The sequence below is a fragment of the Camelina sativa genome, chromosome 14 (assembly GCF_000633955.1).
Source record: "Camelina sativa cultivar DH55 chromosome 14, Cs, whole genome shotgun sequence".
NCBI lineage: Eukaryota > Viridiplantae > Streptophyta > Magnoliopsida > Brassicales > Brassicaceae > Camelina > Camelina sativa.
In genome coordinates this window covers 14,212,553-14,234,697 of record NC_025698.1, presented here as the reverse complement: position 1 = coordinate 14,234,697, position 22,145 = coordinate 14,212,553, and the positions used below count along the sequence as shown (strand labels likewise).

Sequence of the window (22,145 nt, the reverse complement as noted above, 5' to 3'; positions counted from 1 at the left end):
GAAGCTTTGGGAAGATGTGGTGGCTGGACCTCAGCCTGACCGTGGCCTTGGCCGCCTCCGTAATAAGATCACCACCCAACCCATTAATATCAAAGGTAACTTATCGTAGTATATGCATACAAACACTTGTATCTCAAAACCTAAAGTTAGTAAAAATATTAATTAGTGTGTTTTTGTGGATATTGGGAGAAATAGGAGAAGGGAGTAGTAAGGTGATGCATAGGTCGTTGACTATGCCTGCGGCAGTGAGCCCCGGAACTCCGACGACTCCGACCACTCCAACAACGCCACGTAAGGATAACGTGTGGAGGAGCGTCTTTAATCCCGGAAGCAACCTCGCCACTAGAGCCATCGGCTCCAACATCTTCGATAAACCCACGCATCCAAATTCTCCATCTGTCTATGACTGGTAACTACGATTTTTTCATCTTAATTTCATATAGTAAGCTGTAAGTATATGATTATAACCTAAGTTTTAGACTACTTGAGAGTTGAGATGTTTTAGTAATAGAGAGGCAAGTCATTTGATCTGCTTTAACTTTTAAGATTTTTGACTTATGAAGCAAAGAATCGGATGATTCGGTTAGGTGGAATCAGTCCGGCTATTGTTTTTTGTTTTTTTTTAACATATTACGAGATATTTTGGTATGTGTCAGCGTTGATAACGAAGCTCAAAGGAAGGAACACGTGGCACTGTGTTTAGTGGGCGCGTGGATTAAATGAAAAAAAAAATTATTCTGTTTTACCAAATCAATCAGCAACCTTCGTTTTTGTGCATATGGTATAATATTATCAACTCTTACATAACTCGTAACCAAAGTTTTTTTGAGTGCTAATAACATTCATAGCCGTTGACTTAACTGTTTGGGATTGCTGATCGGAGGGTTCAAGTCAGATCAGGAGTTGATTGGCTTCACTAAGTGATCGCACGTGTGGTTTTCGCAGGTTGTACAGCGGTGAGTCAAGGAGTCAGCACCGTTAGGGGTTGGTCTGGATGGAGTGTGTGTGACATGCGGGTGAGGTGATGTAAATACGGTGACCAGATCTTCCGCCACTTGTCTGTTTACTTACTTTTTTTAACCTTTAAGTTATTTGTTGTGTACTTTATGAGAGAGTTGGTAGGGTTTACTTTTTCTTAGTGTACATAAAACTGTCTTCTGCCTACACAATGCGTGTTAGCTTTCTGTTTTTGGGATGTGTTTGCAAGTTTCTTTTTTTGACTTGTGTAGTTGCAAGTGGCGCTTGGATCTTTCACTGTCTCGTTGGATTTTGTCGGTGGTGATGCTGTGGCTTTAATGTTAAATAAATAAGCGTAATTTTGTTACTATTGCCTCGGTTCACGGAGTACCATTCGCGTTTCTTTATCTTATGAATAGAAATGTCTAAGATGGTTTAAACTTTACAAAATTTGCCTCACCGGCGTAACGCTTACTATGAGTGGGAGATTTCGTTGTATCTATAGTGAGCCAAATGATTCTCAGGTTAGCACCTTTTTGAGGTTTCCTTGTCCAAAGATGGTACCATAATTTAAGCCACGTTGTTTGTGGGAACGGTTATTTTGTTCTAACGAAAACCATGGTCATCTAACAACCAATCAGCTTCTTTTTTATATATAACCTACTAAGGCGATGCTAATAACACAATATCAAAAGTCTTCTAACAAAACAGATGGAGTTACAAGTTGACTTCGCGTGTTCGACCAATAGAGGTCCTTGTTTCTAATAAATACTAGCTATGTAAATTAGAAAGAGTAACGATGTAACATATCACGATGACCACGATTTAGTTTAATTAGCACTGCAAATCAGTGGTTTATGATTTTGTCCCGATTATAAAATAAGTTGTCTTTTGATTTAGTGTTCTCGTTAAGTGGTTTGAGCCATGGTTTGGATCAAATTGAACTACATGGTTGAGAATATTGGAGATGGATGTGCTCGTTGAAACTCAGGCGCTATTATTATGTTTGATGGGATTTTAATCTCTCTAGCTTCTTTTGATTCAAATCTAATTTAAAAACCCCGGTTTATTCTCACTATCTTTTTTTTTTAATATTATTAAAATTTCATTCTATTCTTTTTATATTATATTATAAATTTAAATTTAAAAAAATAACTAATATAATAAACATTCTCTAGCCTCTATTAGCCTTGGGTATATTATCTGAACCCAAATCTCGAATCTGAATTCGACCCACAGTAGATGATTCAGTTCGGGTTCGGATTTTATGTAAAACTCAATCGGTTCAGTACTTCTGAGGTTCGGATACCCAATATTACCCGAACCCAAAATAAATTCCAAACTAATCCGAATTAAATGTAAAAATGCATCTAGGGGGAATTGAACCCAGTACCTTTGGACATTTAAAGGTGCATATTAAACCATTTTTCCATCTTAGTTTCTTTGTCCTAATGTGAAACGTTAAATATTTATATATATACATGTGTTCTGAAATTTATAAAATGATAAGAAAAAAAGATTTTTTTTTTGTTCATGATTTTTTTGAGTTCGGGTATACCCAAATAACCCGAACCCGAACGGGTAATATTCGAATCCGACCCAAAAGTACAAAAACCCGAACGGGTTCTATATGCCTAAACCCGAAAATCCGAATCCGAATGCCCAGGACTAGCCTCTATCATTAACCCGAAAAAAGCGAGATTTGTATAAAAAGTTGGGTATTGCAGATATGGGACAACTAGAACCATTAGATACAACTATATAGTAAACTACTGATACAAAAATTTGGTGCAACTGAGACAAATGAGTACAACTATATTTATGGACTGCAGTTGATTAAGTCATACGCTTTTTTTACGGTGGATACCATTCAAGTATCGGAAAAAGTATACAATGGATTTCAAGAGAAGATAAGGTAGTGTATTCTTTTCTTATGAAGACATCATTACTTATGTATTATATGTTAAGTTGGTTGAGAAGATATACAGTAAAATAAGGGTAGGTGAGCCTATGGAAAATCTGAGAGTTAGTTACTTTTCCATTTTCATTCCCGAACTATAAGGGAATACCAAATTATATTTTTGATTGCTTTCATTATGGTAATTTTAGAAATTATAGTGTTTGTGTTTGTATTTGTCTGTGAAATTTATCTGTTATGTTTAATACAACTAAGTTTTAACAGGTATAACTCTAGTTAATTTCATTGTGGTATTTGTACAAATTTGAGTTGTTTTGTCTTCGTACAACTAAATACAACTCGTACAACTATATTATATTGCCTTACTTAATTTGCAGAATTTTATTAAATTAGAAAACTTAGAACCAAACTATAAAAACTTAGTCATTTAAGATTACATTGTATATAACAACAAAATTTTAACATATAGATCTACTTCACATGTAAAAAACAAATCTAAATCATAGAAATCCAAATTCTTACATAAACAACCTTAATCTTTTAAAGTTACTTTGTATATAACAACCACAAATTATGAAACTCAAGAAATAATGGTGGTTTCAAACATTTAAATACAAGATAACATAGTAAATGTATTCTAATTACGTAATGTCATAAATACAACTAATTTTTTTTGATTTAGTGTAAAGAACAACTAATTTTTGTGGTTTTTAGAAAAAAAACAACTATGTTCATTTTTGTACAACTGTGTACAACTGAACAACTATATGACTTTTTGCTGGGAAAAAAACAAATTAATTTTACACATGTCAGTTCTTTGACGGCGCCATATGTCACAATGTGGTCTTTTGACGGTACAAAATACATAGTTGTACTTAGATTTACTCAGTTGTACCAAAATAATTTTCAAATGAGATAACTATTTCTTCGAAGACATAGTTGCACTTAGATTTACTCAGTTGTCCCAAAATACGTCATTCGTTAAATAATCCACGAACATAGTTGTGCCTAAAAATATCATTTGCACCTAAATACCAGTTGCTTAAACACAAAAGACAAATATCCAAATTCATATCCGAGTTTTAAAATACACAAACAAAGATCATTTTTTTCCCAGTCGTGAAAGGAGATAGTGATGAACTTTGACGGACGGAACATCCTCTTCTCTCTCAGAGCTTCCTGTTCTCCTTTACCTTCACCAGCTGCCTCACCTTGTCCTTCTTTCTTTTCTTGTTTCTTCTTCCATCTCAACCACAAATTCTCCTTCTCCTCCTTCATTTTCTATTACATTTCCTATTCCATCTCCTATCTGAACCTCAGATTCTCTTTATTTTTATATTCCATTTTTAATAGCGGGTGAGCTTTCAGTACCTATTGCATTAGATCCTCCTCTGGTTTTAGCCATTTGGATAGGTACCTGCAACAACAAATTAATATCAAACTTTGAAAAGCTGTCTCATTATCTACATAAACTCACACAATCTCATTATCGAAAGCAACAAGAGATAAAAACTTACACAATCCAAACACAAAAACAAACTCAAACTCATACAATCCGAACATAAACACAAACTCAAACTCACACAATCTCACAAACTCAATCCGAACACAAACTGAATCCAAACACAAACTCACATAATCTCGTTATCTATCTACATAATTCTAAGAAATATAAAGCGTCTTTAATATATTTCACGAAATTCTTTCAAAAACACATTTACCAAACTCAAAACTCACAAAATTCAAATCTTTTTTCACATAATTCAGAGAACTAAACCACACAACTAGTCGAAATTAGGGATCAAAAGAAAGAAACAAAAAGAATGGATTACGATAACTGGTAGCTGAGAGGAAACGGATGGCGAATTTTGATTTCTCATGGTGGAATTCTCAAAAGAGAAGAAGAAAGGAGATTGAGAGAAACAGACGAGAGAAAAGAGAAGAATAAGAAAAAGAGTTTCGAGAGAAGAGAGAAGAAAAGAAGATGAAATGAGATCGATCCTCCTCTGTATCCGCCGACTCGAGTCGGAAAAGAAGAAGACAAGACAAAAAAAAAAATTAGAATTTGTTTTAGATCGAAAAATTGGGGAATTAAGATCCAAAATTGATATGGATATCCGAAACTAATATGGATCTAGATCCAAAATAAGGTTGGGTCTGTAAATATGTCAAAAATCCTAAATTTATTAGTCTTTTACTAATTATTTAAATAAAAGTAAATATTTAAATATATTTTTTTTATAAAGGGGGCAAAATAGAATGAAAATAGAAATATAGGGGCAGAGAGATTAAAGGGAAGGTATTGGTTTAGGATTTAGAAAGAATTTTAATGACTTTATGTTCTTGCTGATTGTTAGAATCATAGAAAATTGAAAGTTAAAAATGAAGGTTTCTAGGAGATTGTTTAGAAAGTTTTTTAAAATCTTGATGATTTGTTTTTTCTAATCTTGTAAAATCTTTCTATTTGATGAAAGAGTTTTCATGACTTTTGTTATGAAGGAAATGATATAAAATCCTAAACCAATAACATAAAATTTGAATTCATTAACAATCCAAGATTCTTTTGTTTTACTTGAATAACATAAAACTTTTAATGACTTTATAAAACTCTTAATCCAATAACACTAGATTTATCAAGATTTTAGATAACTTTTTACAAATCCACAACCAATAACACCAAATTTTTAAAGAGTTTTTAAAAGTCTTGATTGAATAACAACATATTTTACCTAACTTTTAAAGTCATTAAAATTCTTTCTAAATCCTAAACCAATACCTCCCCCTAAAATCCTGTTTGATGTAGGCATTCCAACGGCTCTTCATGACCAAACTCAAAAATAGACACAGATATAGGGGCCGTTAGCCATGATTTTTTTTTTTTTTTTTTTTNGTTATAACTAACATTTTGTTTTACTAGTAAAGCAAATTTTCAACAATTCACATTAAAATAATAAAAAATTCCAGTTTATCACAAGATTTACTAAGGACGATTCTCATAAATATCACTAAAATATTTTTTTGAAAATTTCACTTTAGTTTTATTTTCCAAAGATACAAAAAATTGAGTTTAAAATTTTATATTCAAAACTAAACCCTAAATTCTAAACACTAAACCTTACCCCTAAAAACTTTACTCTAAATCTAAATTTGTTAATCCAAACTTAGAAAAATAAATTTTACATACTTGAAATTTAATTTATTGTGTTTGTGGTATTTAAAAAAAAACGTTTTGTGGTATTTCTAAAAAAAAATTGAAATGTGGTGTTTTGAGGAATTTTTATTTATTAATCCGTATTTTTTGTAATTAATATATTGGCAAGGATTTTGAAGAAAATAGATAGACCAATATTTGAACCATTTTTTTCTTTTCATTTTTATTAGTCGACAACAATGTTTTTTTTTCATTTAAATTCTAAAACGATTGACAAGAAAAACATTACAAAATAACTTGAAAACGCAAACACAAATAGGTTTTTATTAAAAATAAAAATAAAATAAAATCTCCTGATCGCGCCTGTTTCTGAATTTGCATTTAGTTTTTTTTTTTAATATTGCGTGAGAACTGATGATTGTGCAAATTGTAGCCGCCATTTCCATTGATGAAGAATAATGCTGATAAGCATAGACGAGATGTTGGATTTGAAGTAGGTGCTTGGGTTTTCTTGAAACTAAAACCATATCGACAACAGTCTATCACCAAACATGCTTGTCAGAAGCTAGTGGCCAAATATTTTCGATCTTATGAGGTTATGGAGATGATTGGGAAGGCGGCTTACATACTAAAGTTACCAGATGACTCAAAAATGCATCCAGTATATCATGTATCTCAGATTAAGAAGGTTTTGGAAGCGCATCATCAAATTATTCCTCTGCCAGATCTTTTTACTGAATCTGAGGAGCTGTCAATTGAAATGGAGGAAGTACTTAACTCCCATTACAGTGATAAGGGTGTGATGGAGGCATTAGTTCGAACGAAAGGTTTGCCTGATCATGAGAACACTTGGGAGGTGGTCAGAGAATTGCAGAAGCAGTTTCCTACTCTAGTGTTTGAGGACAAACTTCATTTTGAATAGGGATATTGATAAGCCTCATCAGGTGTATGTAAGAAGGAATTATAAAGGAAGAGCAATACATGTGGAGCAGGAGAGAAACACTTGCAAATAAAATAGTTCATTGGTTTATATATTTTGTAAAAAGAATAGTTCTCATTATGTTGTTTGTGAGGAAACAAATGTCGCATTTGACTACTGTGAGAGACGGTTATGATCTAGTTGCGTCTACAACTTTTTGTTTTATTTTTTAAAAAACAACACAAAAATGAGTTTAAAGCTTTTATATTCAAAATTAAATCATAAATCCTAAACACTAAACCCTACCCCTAAAATCTATACCAATCTAAATTTGTCAATCCAAATTTATAAAAATAAATTCTATATACTTCAAATTTAATTTATTGTGTTTGTTGTATTTCTGAGAAAAAAATTTGTGAATTTTTGGAAAAAGTCTTAAAATTGATATTTTTGAAGAAAAAAATAATAAAATGTGGTATTTTGAGTGATTCCTCTTTTATTAATTATCTGTATATTTTGTTTTTTTTATTAATATATTGGCAAGGATTTTGAAAAAAAAATAGATAGACCAATATCTGAATAGTTTTTTTTCTTTTCATTTAAATTCTAAAAAGATTGACAAAAAATCTATATATACATTTTTGGAGACATTTATAAAATAAATCCTCAAGTTGGCACTTATTTACAGACATACCATTAACATTAAATAATTAATTTAATAAATAAATTAACTCTACTTATATTTGATTTTTTTATAGAAACTAATTATTTTAAAAGGTAGCAAACATAATTGTAAATATATACATATTTTATTTCTTTATTTTATAAGAAGGTGAGTGAAGAGGTATTGTTCTTTAAAATTTTAAAAAACTGATTTGATAAAAAGTAACTTTTAGCCTCACATACTATATTTTACTTTCATGGATTTCGTATGATGAGTTTTTGCGGATTAAAAATCTTTGAACATGTTGCGTGATCCGCCTAGCATGGCGGGTTTGGACTACAAAATCAACACTAAAACTATTAGGTTATTTCATATACTATAGATTTGTAGTCATAGTTTGAAAATTTAACTTATAAATTATTTAGTATATGAACTATAAAATATTACACATACTATAACACATTCTTAATATTTTTTTAAAAAAATTGTATACACATAAAATATACACTAACATATTATATAGACATATACCTCTGTTTAATTATAGAAAACAAAACTAAGTGTTTTGAAATTTTATATTCTATCTAATAACAAATTTAATGTAATTAGGTTATAAATTGTATAAAACGTAAAAAGAAGAAAAAATATTCTAAACAAAATTATAAACTAAATAAAACAAAATTTAATTAATTGGGAATTTGAAAGCTAAATAAATTAAAAATATAATTTAAATACATTAATTTATAATTTTGAAAACCTAGTATATATATAAAATAGCTTAAAACACAAACACAATTAGTTTTTTTTATTAAAAATAAAAATAAAATCAACTCTCCTCATCGCGTCTGTTTCTGAATTCGCGTTTAACATTGCGTGAGAATTGATGATGGTGCAAATTGTAGCCGCCATTTCCAGGAATCGTGATTAGCTTATATCTTCGTTTCCGCCTTTTATCCTAAAAAAAATAAAAACAGATTCAACAAAATCCAAACTTGAAAGCAATTTAGGTGTCCGATTGAAAAAAAAAACCCATCTCTATCGATCATGGATGTGTCGAAAGTTGTGAGCTTTTCTCGGAACTTCGCCGTCTTGGTCAAAGTCGAAGGACCTGTAAGCAAGCCCCCCCTTAATCTCTCTCTGTTACCCAGTTCGTATTTTCAGATTCTATCCATCAAATTTAATCTAATTGTTCATACTTGGTGTCGATGTTAAGGACCCAAAGGGATTGAAGATGAGGAAGCATGCTTTTCATCAATACCAGTTAAGCATAAAAATGAAATCTTTTTTGTCATTTGATTCTGTAGTTTTGTTTTCTCTCTTGGGAACTTTAATATGACTTGAATTTTTGGTTTTGTTTTTGGAAGTTCTGGTAATACAACACTTTCAGCTTCTGGGATCTTGTTTCCAAGACGAAACTTGAGCGGTGAGGTTGCGGCAAAGCTTATGGTTGAAGCTGGTCAGGACATGGCCCTGGTTTTGACTGTTGCTTCTGTTGTAGAACCATTCTTAACATTAGGCCACAGAACAACTAGCATCTCTCAGGTCATTATATATATATATATATATATATATATATATATGCTTATCGATGTTACATGTTTTTGCTTGATGTGCTACTTCAATCTCTATGTCTTTATTTTTTATTTTTCCGGTAAAGGACCCGGTGAAGTTTATTCCAGGTGCTCGGATTGAGATTATGGTGGAGGTATACTGATATTGTTTTTGAATAGTTTATGTTGAATGTTGAGTTTTTTGGAGTTTTCCGGGTATGATTTAGATGCTTACTCTTTTCAGGGTCAGCTAAATTCAGAGAAGGAAGCTCCTTTTTGGGTTCCTGCGCAACTCCTTTCGCTGGTATGGATGAAAGTACTCTTTTTTTTTTTACCTTGCTATTAGTGATTTCTTTGGTGATTCCCTGTGAGGATATTATGTGTTTTTTTAACTTTCTTTCATGCATGCATCCAATAGCAGTTGAGATTGTATGGAAATGTTGTAGCTCCCTCTTTTTGTTTTTCTGTTCTGATGCTACTAATATGTTACAAGGTTGATGTTCCTGTATCTTCCGCTGCACTTCAATCGCTTATTGAAGCTTGTTCTGGTTCAAAAGATTCCGGATGGGATGTTGGTTGGTCTTTGGTTTCTGCTGCTAATGGTTCCCAGCCTTCAATCAAAGTAAGTCAAATGGAAACCAGTAATGCTCTTTTATGGCTCATTGCAAGGGAACCATTTTGATTGTTTGAACTTCTACCTGTAATTGCTTGAGTACATGATTCGTGTTTGCATTTCCCTTCTTTGAATTGAAAAGAGCTCTATCTACTTCTGGAATTCAGTTTTCTATCAATTTTCCAGATTGGACATTACAGCAAGCCCTTGATGCAACTTGATGAACCACTCGATGCTAAGTTCATGGCCAAGTCTGCCACTCGAATGGCTCTTCTAGGAGTCCCCTTAAGTTTACTGGTAAATATTTCCCTGAATTTCCTCCCCTTTTCCTCGGATTTGTAGTTCATCCTAATGTTACTGTACCTTATACTTTATCTCTAACCATAGTTTACTATGCGTCGTGATGCAAATATTTGTGAATCAGGGTCAGCCAAACATGAGTTTTGCTTCATCGAGTAGCAAGGGTGATACACTTGTAGCACTAGGATCTCCATTTGGAATCCTTTCACCTGTTAACTTTTTTAACAGGTAGATAATGGCTACGCTAGCATTGCTCTATTATAATTGATTAGAGGTCGTCAAGTTTTCCATTCTCTTGATAGTGTCAGCATTTAACTCCAGGAGTCTAAACTGGTTTGAAACAGCGTATCAACTGGCTCCATTGCGAATAGCTATCCTTCTGGATCCCTAAACACGTCACTGATGATAGCTGATGTTCGATGTCTCCCTGGTATGTACCATTATCAGTAGTTCTTTTATAGCTCTAACTGTTTCTTCTTAAGAGCTAATATTTGTTCCGTTCCGGTTCATTTCTTTCAGGAATGGAAGGGGCTCCGGTGTTTGATACGAATGGGCACTTACTTGGCATTTTGATTAGACCACTAAGGCAAAAGAATAGTGGCGTTGAAATTCAGGTTTGTCAACGCCAACCTCATTTCCTGTATGGTCATTGAAGTTTTATTGTAATGTTTCATGCAAAACTGTAGCCTTCGGTAGCAGCTGGTGGTTCCGTGGGGAGCAATCACAACTGCTTGCAGCCACTTGCTACTTGAGGAACCATCTGAAGAAGTAAAAGCAAGTCAGTGGGGGATTGAAGTACCAAATATTAAACCAGATTCTAGTATTCCTGCACAAGTGGCTATTGAGAAGGCGATGGAATCAATTTGTCTTATTACGGTCAATGATGGTGTATGGGCATCCGGAGTTCTTCTAAATGAACATGGTCTCATACTAACAAATGCTCACCTGCTTGAGCCGTGGAGATATGGGAAAGGTGGTGTATATGGTGAAGGGAACGACACTGGTTTAAAACCCTATGTCTTAGGAGCTGAGGAGTTTTCTTCCACGAGAAGTAGATTTTGGGAACAGAAGAGTCAAACATTGCCACGGAAAGCTCCCGCAGATCTTTATTCGTCTGTTGGAGAAAACATCAGGGAATACAAACACAACTTGCTTCAGACTGGGCATGGAGACATACGTGTACGGTTGTGTCACCAAGATTCTTGGACTTGGTGTCCTGCAAACGTGGTCTATATTTGCAAGTCACAGTTAGATGTTGCCTTACTGCAGCTAGAATATGTCCCTGGAAAGCTCCAACCGATTGCTGCCAATTTTTCTTCTCCTCCTTTGGGTACAACGGCACATGTTGTTGGACATGGACTCTTTGGACCAAGATGTGGTAAAGACTTTATTAATCGAACATTACCTTGTTGAATCTGATTTTTGATCAATTCTTGCTTATGTTGTGCTTCCGTAATTTTGCATAGATTTCTTTGCACACCCTGAATCTACATTCTCTTGTGCGTTACATGTGCTAAGTTTCCTTAAATGGAATAAAGAAAAGATCCTCTCTGTTCTTCCGTGATAGTTTGTGTTATCTAACATTTCGTTTTGTTATTAGGGCTTTCTCCGTCCATATGTTCTGGAGTTGTAGCAAAGGTAGTTCATGCAAAGATGAGATTGACGCAATCCATTTCGCAAGAGGTCACGGAGTTCCCCGCTATGCTTGAAACAACAGCTGCTGTGCATCCTGGTGGTAGTGGTGGTGCTGTTCTCAATTCAAGTGGTCATATGGTTGGACTTGTTACCAGGTAAAAGACAATCTTTCTCAAATAAAATTTGATATGAGATGGGTTATTAGAAACGGACAGAACTGATACAGCAATGAAGTCTTCTCTAATCAGGAATGGTAGTTGATTGTTCACTGGTTTGCTTACTACAAGATTTTTATGGTAGATGCTATATACTGGTCTCTAAGGTAGTCTCTTGTTCCAAAGATAAAGCGTCTTTTTTTTTTTTTAATATATATTATGCAGCAACGCAAGACATGGAGCCGGGAAAGTTATACCGCATCTCAACTTCAGCATCCCATGCGCAGTCTTGGCACCAATTTTCAAGTTTGCAGAAGGTTTGTCTAATCTTGTTGGTTTATTTTGCTTATGGAAGGAGAATGGAAAGTATGTAGTTGTGTCAAAAAGTGTTTGCTTATTGTTGTTCCATCTAAAAACAGATATGCAAAACATGGAGATCCTTCAAACACTTGATCAACCAAACGAAGAACTATCATCCGTTTGGGCTTTGATGCCATCACTATCACCCAAGACTGAGCAGTCTCTTCCCAATCTGCCTAAGTTACTCAAAGATGGTAATAACAAACAAAAGAAAGGATCTCAGTTTGCAAAGTTCATTGCAGAGACCCAAGACATGTTTGTAAAGCCGGCCAAACTTTCCCGCGACGTTATCCCTAGCAAGTTATGACAAGATTGGCTTCTTTGCAGAGTCTGTGCCTTCATTTCCCCCTTTTGTTGGAGTGACAACTTTAACTTTTGTATAGACAGATATTACAATGTGTTGCTACTGTTTCTGGATTCATCCGCTTGTAAAATATGTAAAAATATGGTCGCAACTGTTTTATCAGTCTTCAAACTGTGATTCTGCTTCTGCTCCTCATATGTTTATAGCATAATAATATACTACATATGAGCTTGTGTGCGCCGTCTAGAAAATTGCATGTAGTATGTAGATTATCGATAACAATCACCGAGGAGGAACATGAAAAAAAATATTACTAGAAAATTGCATATATTCTCTTTCCAGAACTACATATCCCATGTGAAACATACCATCTCTTTGATAACCATTAGCCAATCATCTTCCACTGATAGTGTCTCTCTGTGGTCTAAGACCACAATTTTCATACTCCATCTCGTGGTTGCAAGCCCTACCTAACACAAAGAGGCGGTACCATATCCAACCTTGATTCAGCCACTAATAATGAACTATATCAACAAACTTTCCACTAAACACACCTTGTTTTCATAAGGCTAATTACGTATATCTTTTGTGGTCACAAAGTTGTCAGAATTCATGCATCAACATTGATTAGCTGGCCATGAAGTGAATCCTTCCGCACAATTAATGTAGTTGTCTTCTTTGCTCGTGATAGCATATTATCCTTTTATGTGTTCTCAGTTCTCCAATTCTCATATTTGAATGGAAACAAAGATAGTATATAGTATATACATCCGTTGGAGTTTATGTGGTGTGTCTCGGTAAAAATCATATGTATCACTAAGAAAGAAAAATATGTAGACTGAATTTAATGGGTAACCAAATTGAGCCAGGGGCAAATGTCAGTAAACCGAACCAGCCTTAACCAAGGATATAACTCTAATAGATCTTAATTTAACGTTGATAGTAAGGTCTTTTAACACAGAACTTCATATATCATACAAGGTACCGATCTTCAACATAAGCAGAGTGTTGATCGATAAATTACTATCACTACATATGAACTAATTTAATCGGTAATCTCTCTCTAGACTTCTTCTATCTCTCCTTGACATTAGCATCAATGATATATTGTGACAACACTAAATACCACATACCTTTTCTTTTGATAATTAGAACCACATAACTTTGTTAATTTAAACCCAGCTTTCCATTAAAAGCTAAAACATACTATTACTACAGTTGGTTATAATTACTTCATTAGAGATTAAGTAGAATCTATCTATCAACTTGTTACTATGTTTAGATGTTGAAGTTGAAAAATAGCCATACTAATATGTTGCTTTTTATAAGTATATCTATTTGACCATTATACGCATTTTGCTTCTTTTTTTTATAAAGATATTGCGTTGTTTGAATATACATTTTTGGGAACTTTGTGTTTTTTTTTTTTAAACTACATACAAAAAGAGTTTCCTCCCTTTTTAAAATAAAAATAATAATAATTTCCTCCTTTGTTTATTTTATAACCATCTAAAACTATGAACAATATATGTATAACATCATTCCTTTGTTTGTCCTGTATTCGCAAGTTCTTGGACAGAAACAAAACGAAACATTCTTTTTCTTATTTTTGGTATAATAACTGAATATGCTTACTTTAATATTTTGATTGTGATGCAAAAGAATCGAAATCAACTGCCAATCAAACTATGCGAGAACAGTGTCGAAGAAAACAACAAAATAATGAAAGGAAGAAAGAAAACAAAAAAAAAACAATTAACCTTCTTTGGCAAAAAGCAAGTATTCCAAGAAAAAGAGCAATCTGGAGAAGACAAAGTAACATTGAACTTCGAGAAAATAGAACGAAATTTAGGGGAATTACAAAACAAATTAATTATCTGACAAAAAAAAAATAATACTAATACACTAAATAAAGACGAGAATTTTTTTTTTGCAGTAATTAAAAGAGAATGGAACTTTAGGGAAGAATGAGAAAATCCCTTGGAGTTATACAAAAATTCGTTAGTTTCCCTATGCTAATGCTTTTGCTTTTCTCTTTCCCAATCTGCCTCCCACATGCATCATCGTTAATATATATTGACAGTTTGACACATACGTAGTACGTCCATACACACACGCATATATGCATTAAAAGTATTTGTGTATATCCTCATTTGATTTTGATAAAGCGTATACTCTTTTGAAAAATGAGTAATGACTTTATCTAATAAGTTATTTGGTGAATGGATTTTGTTTTGTGGTTATGTTGTGTGAAATTATTACCAAGAAAGAGAGGACGACGTCTAGAAGAAGAGAGATGAATAAAAAAGAAACATATGAGAATTTCATGTACATGTACATATGTACTAGTCGAGAGAGTGGTTTTTGCGGCTCATGCAAAAACTAGTTGTTGATTGACATAGTATTATTGCAAACAGAGAGTTTTTATGTATGTACATTTTATTTTCTATAACCATACCAATTGGATGAGATTTTTTCTTTTTTCGGTCCTCTCATATCAGTACAAGAATATGCAAACCTAGTAGCTATAACCATATCGGAAATAATCGATACCGCTAATCGCAGCACCATTTACGTACAAAAAAATATGTTACATAAACCGAAATTTGAACCATTTTTTAAAAAAATATTTGGTTTTACATTCAAAACTCTATTAACCAGTGATCTACATCCTAAATGTATAATTATTAATGCTGACCTTTCCTTTTAATTCACTTACAACGCTAATCTTTGGCTAAATGATTCTCTGATTCATGGTTATCTCATGATATCCACTAAAACATTGAAAAAAATAGTATATACTAGTTTAAATGCAAATGTAAACATGTAGCAAGATGTGATATGTTTTAGTTTCGATACATAGTCCTAAGATCTAATTCTATTATTTTATTAAAAAGTAAAGAAAAGCAAAGATAATGTAAGGAAAGAGACGAGGGAGAATAAAGTAAAGATTGGAAATGTGAACCCATTTGGGGTTGGCAGTGAGTGAGATGGAACATCACATGCACTTATGCTCTATTTTGTCCCTTTCCTCTTGGAGCTTTCACTTCTCGATAACCTTCTTCTCATTTGTTTTTCTTGCAGCTCTAATCTAACCTCATTTCTTATTTTAATTCTTAAAGATTCTGATTGTTTTTTTTCGATTCATGACTTAGCTAGTAATAATATATGATGTGATAATTTGATCTACCATGCATATATAGTCTCAATTACAATTAGACAATAGTGGCTATTTCGGAATATATCGCATGACTTTTCCAAGACCGTCGTAGTCACCCAAACGTGATTTGATTTTGTGACGTCAATCAATATGAAGTAACTTTGATCAATACTATATAACCACTGATATTTCAAACTACCTAAGTTTTATTTCAAATGCACGTTAATTCTTTACTTCTTATTATATTGTGCATTGCTATCATTCTTGGATGTATATATTGATTATCTATATCTCTAAACATTCTCCAGCTTGCTAAAAATATTGTAAGAAATCTCTTGAATTATTACTAACATCTTAAAAGGTGCAACTATTATTATTATTATAGGGGGAGGCGTACGATATAATAATTCAAACCGACGCGTATAAACTATAGTGAGCTTGTATAATAAAATAGATATGTGTATATTATATGATTATTGGAATGTATATATACTATAATAAAGAGATGGAAGTGGGATTGATACGGTGATGTGGGTCTAGGGATTCACTCCAATTCCACGATATGCAAAAGAATGTCACTTATCGTGATGAGTGAAGTTCCTCGATCCCTCTGAAAGATTCACCTGTTACATTCTCCTTTATTGTCTCTATCTTTTTCTTACTATTACATTTTCAATTTATATACACTTTAATTTAATCTAAGTTATTCGAATAGGGATCTAGGTTCAGTTTAAGATACGATTACAGAGGTGTCAATATTAATCCGCCTTGTTATAAGGTAAAATCAGGGCTAGTACTAAAGACAAAAAAATTCCGTAAATAATGTTGAAAAATATATACAGTTTTAAGGTTTTCTATGCTTTTTTAATAAGTAGTTAATGATACATCGTAAACTTCAAAAAATATAACATAATACTTTTGGTTCAAGTTATATAAAATTGTTAATCGCAAAAATATTACATTTAAAAACATTTTTTAACATGTGTGAAAATTCTAAAAATTGAATTAATAAGGAACAGAGGGAGTAGTTACTTGCTTTGATTCGCACAAGCATTTACAATTAGTATTTACTTTATATTTCATCATTTTAAAATCAAATAAATGGAGAACAGAACCAAAACATCAACTAGCTAGGTTATGTTTAAAATAATTACTAATATTTCATCAGACTTGTTTTGGTACCCCAAATTGATTAATAGTAGATGTTTGGGAAACTAGTTAATTTTCTGATGAGTATCAGTATTTTCGTAGTTCAGTTGATGTAAACTCATTGAGATCACTATCTTTTCGAATTCAAGAAACAATGAGTTTTTTTTATGTGTGGAAAATGGTTCTTAATTTGTGCTCTTTAAATTAGCGTAGAACAAACAAAGAATATGGGATGTTATCAAAGTTGTCACTGGATTATTTGAAAAAATGATATTCTTTAGACAGACTGACTATTCTTTAGAAAATGTAATCAAAGTTGTCACTGGATTATTTGAGAAAACGATTATTTTTACGACTTTAGGCCTATTTTCTGCAGCAATACAATGTTAACTTTATTATATTCACGACCAAAAAGTGTGAAAGGAGANAATATACGCTTAAATTTAATCTAAGTTATTCGATTAGGGATCTAGGTTCAGTTTAAGATACGATTACAGAGGTATCAATATTAACCCGCCGTGTTATAAGGTAAAATCAGGGCTAGTACTAAAGACAAAAAATTTCCGTAAACAATGAAAAAATATTGTTACAAAAAAGATAACATTTTAAAGGTTTTCTCTGCATTTTTAATAAGTAACTAATGATACATTGTAAAATTCAAAAATATAACATAATACTACTGGTTCAAGTTATGAAAAATTGTTAATCACAAAAAATATTACATTTAAAATCAGTTTTTAATATGTATGAAAATTCTAAAAATTGAATTAATAAGGAACAGAGGGAGTAGTTACTTGCTTTGATTAGCACAAGCATTTACAATTAGTATTTACTTTATATTTCATCATTTTAAAATCAAATAAATGGAGAAGAGAACCAAAACATCAACTAGCTAGGTTATGTTTAAAATAATTACTAATATTTCATCAGACTTGTTTTGGTACCCCCAATTGATTAATAGTAGATGTTTGGGAAACTATTTAATTTTCTGATGAGTATCAGTATTTTCGTAGTTCAGTTGATATAAACTCATTGAGATCACTATCTTTTCGAATTCAAGAAACAATGAGTATTTTTTTGTGTGTGGAAATCGGTTCTTAATTTGTGCTTTTTAATTCAGCGTAGAACAAACAAAGAGGATGAGAAAATGATATTCTTTAGACAGATTAATCATATCTATCTATCGATGATTCATTGAGTTCTTTGGGGACTATTATTTTTACGACTCTGCCTATTTTCTGCAGCAATACAATGTTAACTTTATTATATTCACGACCAAGAAGTTTGAAAGAGAATTAGCTCAAAACATTTTAACATTAGTGATATGACTTTTACAATTACCGTGAGAAAACATAACTTAGAGTCTTCCACTAACTTCGATATATTTGAAAATAATTTATTATCAGATAACACATTTTGAACCTTTTATCATCAAGTTTTTTTCTTTGTTAAGAATAGAAATATTTTATTAGAAATGATAGTGGTTTAGGGTTTTAATTTCGGATTATAAATAGAAGAATATGAAACAAAGATACAAGCTCGAATAAAGAGAAGATGATGAGTGGGTATAATTCTTCACCAATCTATGAAGGTTTCTAAAATTTTCGTGTTGTTTTACTAATGGAGAGTCATATATAGTATATTTGTTCCTATACAATTTCTGAAGTTTAACGGCAATGCACTCCGGCAAACAGGCCATGACAAGTTGGAGATATACAGTGGAGACCATAAGATACGTAAAGACAACATTATAATTGCGGGTAAAATTAAGGGATATTACTTCTATGTTAACAAAAGGTTTAACAATTTATTTTTCAATCGATTGTGTATTTTATTACACGGTTAAAGTTACATATTTTGTTACTTTATTCTAATAAATTAGATTTAAATACAGATCATCAGATACTTATGAAAATAATTGGATGGCAAAACAATATCTTAATGTCTAAACTAATACAAATCATTTGTGGATCAAAGGTTTAAAACTTTCACGGTTAATTTAATTTTAAAAACTGATAAATCGCTGATACTTTATCTTATGTTTTAAATTAGAAAATAATGAAAACGATTTTACTAAAAGTCGGTCAAGGAAAAAGATGATTTTATTTTAGTACAGAAAACTCAATTTGTTAATGTATTTACAGTAAAATGAGCCGGTGAAAGGACCATTTATAGAACAAAGGCCATCTTGAACATCTCTGTAGCAAATCTTATTTAAAAATTAGTAGCAATATTATTAAGTACAACTCGAGAAAACCCTAGTGCAACTCACACATATTATATAAAATCAATAGTGGCACGAATAACAATATTACAAAAAATAAAAAATAAATAAGGAGCTTAAGAAACCATCTGTCAAGAATCTTTGTGCTTCTTCAATCTTTGAAAGTTAAAACAGTAATAATAGCTTCAGTAGCCAACAGCTCTTTGTCTGTACACTGCTGGTTTCAAAAGGATTCTCTTTTATAGAAGCGAAGAAAAACCAAAAAACAAAAAAAAAACAAAAATCAAAAGAGCTTAATCAAGAAAGATATGTTTGGCAATTGTGACCNCAAAAAAAAAAATCAAAAGAGCTTAATCAAGAAAGATATGTTTGGCAATTGTGACCAGAAGAAGAAGATGCCTATCATCAGCTCTCTCAACACCAATCCACTGGTCTCTCTCTCTTTTTTCTCTTATTACCTTTATAATTTTATCTCTTTAAATAATATGACCCATTAAATTTTTTGTTTCTTAGCTTTTGGATCCGAATAATATCCTCTTGTCCTCTCGTTGTTCTCTTGCCTTTAGTTAAACCACACGATCTAAAAATCTCTTCTCTCTTTCTTTTTCTTCCTCTCTTCTCAGGCGAGTATGCAGAGCAAGAACATGATCGTGGCTTCATCTCATCATCATCAGCAGCAGCAGCAACAACAACAACAACAACAACAACCGCAGCAGCCGCAACCGCAACTTAAATGCCCTCGTTGCGATTCGTCGAACACAAAGTTCTGTNCACTCGAGGTAAATTATATGTGTATGTAAATAATATGGTCCTGACTTTGATCTTTTTTTTGTTTCGTTTATGTAATTCTAAGGTCCACCACATGGGTTGGTGTTTCTTTTNGCAAACGAATGAAACGGCCATCAACATCAACCGCAACCACTGCAGCCTCCACTGTCTCGACGACGACTTCTTCATCCCCTAATAACCATCATCAGATCTCCCATTTCTCTTCCATGAATCATCATCCTTTGTTCTATGGTTNATTTTGTGTTGTTATTACTTTGATTATTCATGTATGAGTTATGTTCTTACGGTGCTTTTCGATACATGCATGTCCTTGTACATATTTATAATCACGGTAGATAGAACAACGAAGGAAATGTGGATGACTTGAATTGGCTGAAATGAAAATGTCCTTTAGCTAATGTCAAATGGGAGATTCCCTAAATACGTTAAAGTTATTAGAAACGACGTCAATGAATAAAATGAATCGAGACATATATATAGAATATTTTTATTTTGTACGTGTACATGCTTACCGACAAAGCGAACAAACCTGGTTAGATATTTTGATACGACATATATTGCTCATAATTATGTCATATTGATGATCTTGTTCTTTAGCATGTTGGCTATAACTCAAGGTTTCACATAAGCGAGNACAAACGAATGAAGCGGCCATCAACATCAACCGCAACCACTGCAGCCTCCACAGTCTCGACGACGACTTCTTCATCCCCTAATAACCCTCATCAGATCTCCCATTTCTCTTCCATGAATCATCATCCTTTGTTCTATGGTTTATCAGACCATGTGAGTAGCTGTAATAATCTTCCAATGATTCCAAGCCGTTTCAGTGATTCTTCAAAGACTTCTTCATCAAGTGGTCTAGAGAGTGAGTTTCTCTCATCTGGGTTTAGCAGTCTTAGTGCCCTTGGATTAGGTCTTCCGCATCATATGAGTCATGACAACACCATTAATGGTAGCTTCATCAACAACTCCACAACAAACAAACCTTTTCTTCTATCGGGTCTATTCGGGTCCTCGATGTCTTCTTCTTCCTCTACTCTTCTCCAGCACCCACACAAGCCCATGAACAATGGTAGTGACATGTTGGGACAATACCATCTCCAAACCCTAGCATCTCTTGAAGATCTGCATGTTGGAGGTAACAATGAAGACATGAACAAAGGAGGAAAGCTTGATCAGATCTCTGGGAACATTAATGGGTTCATGTCATCATCATCTTTGGATCCTTCAAACTACAACAACATGTGGAATAATGCAAGTGTTGTCAATGGAGCATGGCTTGATCCAACAAATAATAACGTTGGATCCTCCCTCACCTCCTTGATATAAACAAAAAATTTGGTTATATGATCATCTATAACTAGCTAGGGTTTACCTTCATCACTTTTTTTTTTCTCCTTTTTGTTTTGAGATGAGAGAAGAAGCTTGGATCAGAGAGATCTAATCATTGGAAAAGTTAATCTTGGCACCATAAAGCTCCCTCGGATCCTCTTCATCTCACCATCTCAATCATCTCTTCCTTCGCGTTGTTCAAGAAAAACAAAAGAGGTTCAAGATTGGCTCAAGGTTTACTATGGTCTACTGTTAAATCCACTCGAGGTAAATTATATGTGTATGTAAATAATATGGTCCTGACTTTGATCTTTTTTTTGTTTCGTTTATGTAATTCTAAGGTCCACCACATGGGTTGGTGTTTCTTTTCATTGGGATTAGGAGGGTATATTTGGCTTAATTTGGGTTTCTCATGGGGTCCGAGAACTCTTAATAGTTTTCAAGTTCTATATCTTGTTTTAGTTTCACATTTCTTTTTGTGTGACTTTCATTGGGTATACAAACAGATGGAGGGTGTGATTTTGTGTTGTTATTACTTTGATTATTCATGTATGAGTTATGTTCTTACGGTGCTTTTCGATACATGCATGTCCTTGTACATATTTATAATCACGGTAGATAGAACAACGAAGGAAATGTGGATGACTTGAATTGGCTGAAATGAAAATGTCCTTTAGCTAATGTCAAATGGGAGATTCCCTAAATACGTTAAAGTTATTAGAAACGACGTCAATGAATAAAATGAATCGAGACATATATATAGAATATTTTTATTTTGTACGTGTACATGCTTACCGACAAAGCGAACAAACCTGGTTAGATATTTTGATACGACATATATTGCTCATAATTATGTCATATTGATGATCTTGTTCTTTAGCATGTTGGCTATAACTCAAGGTTTCACATAAGCGAGCTATATACATGAACGCAAGTTCTGGTCCAGACTTGGAGTGTAGTGT

The 22,145-nt window shown here is 32.9% G+C and overlaps 3 protein-coding genes across 3 annotated transcripts; all 3 read left to right on the top strand.

The window, feature by feature from the left end:
• LOC104743583 (dormancy-associated protein 1-like) lies at nucleotides 7-1,327 on the top strand. The gene is made up of 3 exons (XM_019235260.1): nucleotides 7-95; nucleotides 196-409; nucleotides 946-1,327. The coding sequence occupies exons 2-3, from the start codon at nucleotides 216-218 to the stop codon at nucleotides 980-982; spliced, it is 231 nt and encodes a 76-aa protein (XP_019090805.1). The 5' UTR covers nucleotides 7-95; nucleotides 196-215; the 3' UTR covers nucleotides 983-1,327.
• On the top strand, nucleotides 8,481-12,721 carry LOC104741440 (glyoxysomal processing protease, glyoxysomal). Its single transcript, XM_010462317.2, has 14 exons — nucleotides 8,481-8,719; nucleotides 8,823-8,869; nucleotides 8,974-9,151; nucleotides 9,267-9,314; nucleotides 9,404-9,463; nucleotides 9,653-9,781; nucleotides 9,959-10,069; nucleotides 10,197-10,300; nucleotides 10,417-10,502; nucleotides 10,592-10,686; nucleotides 10,772-11,450; nucleotides 11,673-11,862; nucleotides 12,088-12,179; nucleotides 12,282-12,721. The coding sequence occupies exons 1-14, from the start codon at nucleotides 8,654-8,656 to the stop codon at nucleotides 12,527-12,529; spliced, it is 2,133 nt and encodes a 710-aa protein (XP_010460619.1). The 5' UTR covers nucleotides 8,481-8,653; the 3' UTR covers nucleotides 12,530-12,721.
• Nucleotides 19,948-21,765, top strand: LOC104743582 (dof zinc finger protein DOF1.4-like). The gene is made up of 2 exons (XM_019235237.1): nucleotides 19,948-20,079; nucleotides 20,621-21,765. Exons 1-2 carry the CDS (start codon nucleotides 19,950-19,952, stop codon nucleotides 21,178-21,180), a joined length of 690 nt encoding a protein of 229 aa, XP_019090782.1. The 5' UTR covers nucleotides 19,948-19,949; the 3' UTR covers nucleotides 21,181-21,765.